The sequence below is a fragment of the Otolemur garnettii genome, unplaced genomic scaffold (genome assembly GCF_000181295.1).
Source record: "Otolemur garnettii isolate 467f Iridium unplaced genomic scaffold, OtoGar3 scaffold00187, whole genome shotgun sequence".
NCBI classification, from domain to species: domain Eukaryota; kingdom Metazoa; phylum Chordata; class Mammalia; order Primates; family Galagidae; genus Otolemur; species Otolemur garnettii.
Window position 1 is genome coordinate 2,205,835 of NW_003852582.1, and position 4,628 is coordinate 2,210,462.

Here is a 4,628-nt window from a genome sequence, read left to right on the forward strand (position 1 = left end):
CCACAGCTCACAGCAACCTCTAGCTCTTGGGCTTAGGTAATTCTCTTGCCTCAGCCTCCCAAGTAGCTGGGACTACAGGCGCCTGCCACACCTGGCTATTTTTGTTGCAGTTTGGCTGGAGCTGGTACTCTGTCATGGCCTTACTGAAGCACTGCTTTAAATTTATTGGTCTTAAAGGATTCTCTCTTATCAGTTTTCTATGAGTTCCAAAAATACCTTTGTAGACAGAACAAACACTTATTTTGGTTTTTGTGATTTCTTTGTAAAGGAAGTGAGCAGCTCCACTTACAGGCCTCCAAAATCAATGTAAAACCACCGCTGGAGAAGTTCATAGGTGACCAAGGTAACACCAAACTGGGGAGAGGATCGAAACACTCGAGCTAAAAAAAAAGAAGCCGGGGTTGAGGACACAAAACCAGGATGACTGTGGTAAAGGTAATCATTGAATGTCAAGGGGCAGGACATGAACATGAGGGCCAGCCAGCTGGTGTGCAGGGGCCAGTCCTACCTGCAGTCCCTTTCCAAAATGCTGAGGGCCCTTCTTCCCGGAGTATCTTCCTGAAACAATCAATGACACCACTATACGTCGTCTGGCCAGCACGGGCAGCCACTTGCAGTCTTGTCTTGATGACATCAGCAGGGGTCACCAGAGATGCAGCAGGCACACCTTTCAGGAGAAAGCCACATTTAATTCATCCAAAGTACTTTATGAAGGACAGAAATACTGCTAATATCTAATAATATAATCTGCAACTTCAACCATTTGAGGGAAACTCAGAACTCCTTAAATAGATACCTGGGCACTACTGGGAAAAAGGATACAGAAACCTACTTTAGTGTAATAAGGACAATCCTTCTGATTTTAAAAAAATTCTACAGGCTCAGTGCTCATAGCTCAGCAGTTACGGTGCTGGCCACATGCACCAAGATTGGCAGGTTCGAGCCCAGTCAGGCCTGGTAAAGAACAATGACAACTGCAACCAAAAAATAGCTGGTGCTGTGATGGGCACCTGTAGTCCCAGCTACTTGGGAGGCTAAGGCAAGAGAATCGCTTAAGCCCAAGAGTTGGAAGTTGCTGTGAGCTGTGACACCAAAGCACTCTACCGAGGGTGACACAATGAAACTCTGTTTCAAAAACAAAAAAAAAATTCTACATTTCATGATTCCAAATAACTGTGAGAGGGGGAAAATGTGTTACTATTTCTGGGCTAATTCCCAAGTATTCCCTTTCAGTTTCAATTATTTTTGTCTCCTTTTTTTTTATATAAGACATGAGTATATTTATTATTAATAAGCAATAGGATAATGTCAATTTAATGTTTTGCTAAATGTATCTGACACCAAACTACTGTTTTGGATATTTTTTTGCTGTGTGAGGTACCAATATTCATAACCACTCACTTTTTCTTTTCCTTTTTTTTTGAGACAGAGCCTCAAACTGTCAAGCTCCAACTCCTAGGCTCAAGTGATTCTTCTGCCTCCACCTCCCAAGTAGCTGGGACTACAGGCGCCCACCACAACACCCGGCTATTTTGTGGTTGCAGCCATCATTATTGTTTGGCAGGCCCGGGCTGGATTTGAGCCCGCCGGCTCAGGTGTATGTGGCTGGTGCCTTAGCTGCTTGAGCCACAGGTACCGAGCCAACCACTCACCTTTTAAAGGCGCTAACTTGAGAGCTGCACTGTGACTCCTCTCACACATGCTCACATGACAGAAGTCATTACAACTGGAGTGAGAACAGGCCAGGTAACCAGTTAAGGAACAAAGGGGAGCTGATCTTCAAAAGGCCACTTTATCCCCCTGTGCCTGAGCTCCCAGGGCTCATGTTGACATTGAAGATGGATTTCACAACCACGCCTTTTACTTATGAAACAAAACAGGGAACAAAGGAGCAATGTAACTTCTCCAGGGGAAAGAATTCAATTTGGCCTGTACATCACTGTATCATCACTAGGCAGATGGAGCTGGGGGCCTTCGGGGGAGTTCTATTAGAGAACCATGCAAAGTGTGCTGTGCGTACTGTTCAGACGACACTAGGTAAATTGTCTGCCTTGGAGCAGAACTCTGAATGCTCTTAGTGCCTGCCACTAAAGCTTTACTGGAAAAAATTAGAAAAATTTTTCTGATTCTGAAAACTGACATCAAATGTCTGTGGGGAAGAAGTTGGTGCTGACAGTTCCATGGAAATGTTTACTTGATTCCATCAACTACTGGCAAAATGCCTGTCCACGATTAGACTCTTCTTCAGCTGCTGACTGGAAAGCACAGGGGAAAGCCTGGAGGGGAAATACTGGTCCCCGTTTAAAACTGGGAGACTGGTAAGTGCCAGAAAGCGGATGGTACGAACACTCAACGCCACAACTAAACAGGATACTTTATTGGCTCTTAAACATGCAATTGAAATTACAAATGCTAAAAGGAACTTGCTGGACCCTAACTAAGGTCTCTAGGGTCCCTGGAAGAGTTTCTTTATTATTACAAATAAATCATCCTCTGTCATCACAGACAAGAACAAAAACACGGTCCATCCCAATAGTTTTGGAACAAAGGGCTCCTGCCACACACCAAGCACAGCACACTTCAGGGAGTTCTCACTCAGGCTGTCCTACTGTTTAGCCATGGCCATAAGAACAGAATAGACCCAGCAATCGAGGGCCAGATAGTAGATGTGAGCCCAGCTGGTTAGAGCCCACTGAACTCTATAACAGTTCATTACTGGTTGAAGAAGCAAATATGTGCCCTTTCCCTCTTCTGTCATTTTTGAGTGTTGGTGCAGCCAAGGACACTGGTTCTTCCCATCCAGTCTAAGTCAGTTCCTTTGTAACTCGAGTAAGGCAACATCTGTGTGATCAGAAGGAAACATCCTATACCTTGTGTATTTGTCAGGACTCTCTTTCATATGGAATATCTTCTGTACTTAATTTAGTACCTTAGACCAAATGAAGGTTTGCATTCATTCCACTGACATTTATTGAGCTCCTGTGATTACTATATTTATTGGTTGTGCAGGGAAGGCAAGGATAAACAGAATGAAAACTCCTGCCCTAAAGAAGCTCTCAGCCTAGCACAGAGGGAAAACTTATGCAAACAACCATTAATGAAAGACAAAGTGTTGGGCTGTGCCTGTGGCTCAAAGGAGTAGGGTGCAGGCCCCATATACAGAGGTGGCGAGTTCAAACCCAGCCCCAGCCCCCCCCCCAAAAAACCTACAAAAAAGAAAGACAAAGTGTTAATGGTCAGAAAAGAGATGAAAATCAAGTTCAGGGTGGTTTCCTGAGGGGTAGTGATTACTTTGATCTAACAGGGCTGTGGGAGAGCTTGGTGCAGAAAGTTCAGTTTTGAGCCAAATCTGAAGATTCTAGTGTACAGACAGAGAAAGTAAGGGCATGCTCGACCCATACATCAGCACGAGAGACAACAAAACAACTGAGCTGATGAAAAACTTTCCCACCTTAATGCTTAGCTTGGCTGCACTCAAGGTTTCAGGGGCACAGGAGACCAAGAAACATGTTAATGATGAAAGCCCAATTTAGATGGGCAGATCTAATTTGGCTCTGAGTTGCTAAGCTGCATTAAGCTGTTTATCCACATTATGCAAATGTAATTAACTCTCATCAGAATTATAGCACATCCCACAAAGGAGAAAAAGCAATCATATTTAAACTAAGTCAGATACAAACAATAACCCTTTCAGGAGTAAAAGGGTACATAGAGATTCTGTACTTCTTAAAGACAACAGAATTCTTTTAGTTAAAAAAAATTTTGTAGTTACCTGCCATGGCTCCAGCTGCAAGAAGATTTAAACCTCCCACATGTCCATTTTCATCAGCCAGAAGTAGCTTGCAATGAGCATAAACAGGAAAGTAGATTGCAGAGAAGGGAATGTCTCGGAGGAAACAGGCTTTGGCACCCTGTCACACAATGAGGAAATAGTGCAAAACAGAGTGTGAATGCCCCGATGGGAGCCTGAGGGCTATCGATGACAAGCCTGAGGTGCCCCTCAAACAACATTAGAACCCATGTGGAAGGAAAATGGGGGAGAGGGGAGGACCCGTGGGGAAGAGGGAAACATGTGTGCCTCAAATCCTGTGAAAGCCGGGTGAATTCTGGAGTCCCAGCACTAATACCTGGGTCATGACAGTATTCTCGCAACTAAGAACTTCTGGCATTCCTAGCATAAACTCAGATTTTTCTAATTTGATTCATTTATCTTTTATTATGGTAAGAACACATGACACAAAATCTACTCTCTTTAACAGAGTTTTAATAGTACGGTTCAATATTAACTATAAGCACAACACAGTACAGTAAATCTCTATAGCTTTTTCATGCTGCGTATCTGAAATTTAACTAGATTTAATTTGTTAAGGTTAATAAAAATTTAATTCTCAAACCTCCAGGTCTCTTGTTCTGTTTGGCTTTGGGGAGGGTGGAGCAAGGATATTGGGGGTTAGACTTTGAATCCCAAGATTAATATCTTGAGTCCCAAAGAACTGCCCCCACCCAGCCACAGTGCCAGGTAAGAAGCAATAGGCAAGGCCAGGTGAGGTGGCTCACACCTGTAATCCTAGCTCTCTGGGAGGCCAAGGCGGGTGGATTGCTTGAGCTCAGGAGTTCCAGAACAGCCT

The 4,628-nt window shown here is 43.8% G+C and overlaps 1 protein-coding gene across 2 annotated transcripts in view; it reads right to left on the bottom strand.

The window, feature by feature from the left end:
* The window catches only part of SLC25A12 (solute carrier family 25 member 12), a 91,681-nt gene that overhangs the window by 2,838 nt on the left and 84,215 nt on the right, over positions 1 to 4,628 (bottom strand). For both annotated transcript variants that reach the window (XM_003800870.2, XM_003800869.2), the window contains 3 exons: positions 3,773 to 3,911; positions 509 to 667; positions 290 to 380 (listed from right to left, as the gene is read on the bottom strand). In XM_003800870.2, the coding sequence (XP_003800918.1) occupies positions 290 to 380; positions 509 to 667; positions 3,773 to 3,911 (389 nt within the window). The remainder of the gene's footprint in view (positions 1 to 289; positions 381 to 508; positions 668 to 3,772; positions 3,912 to 4,628) is intronic.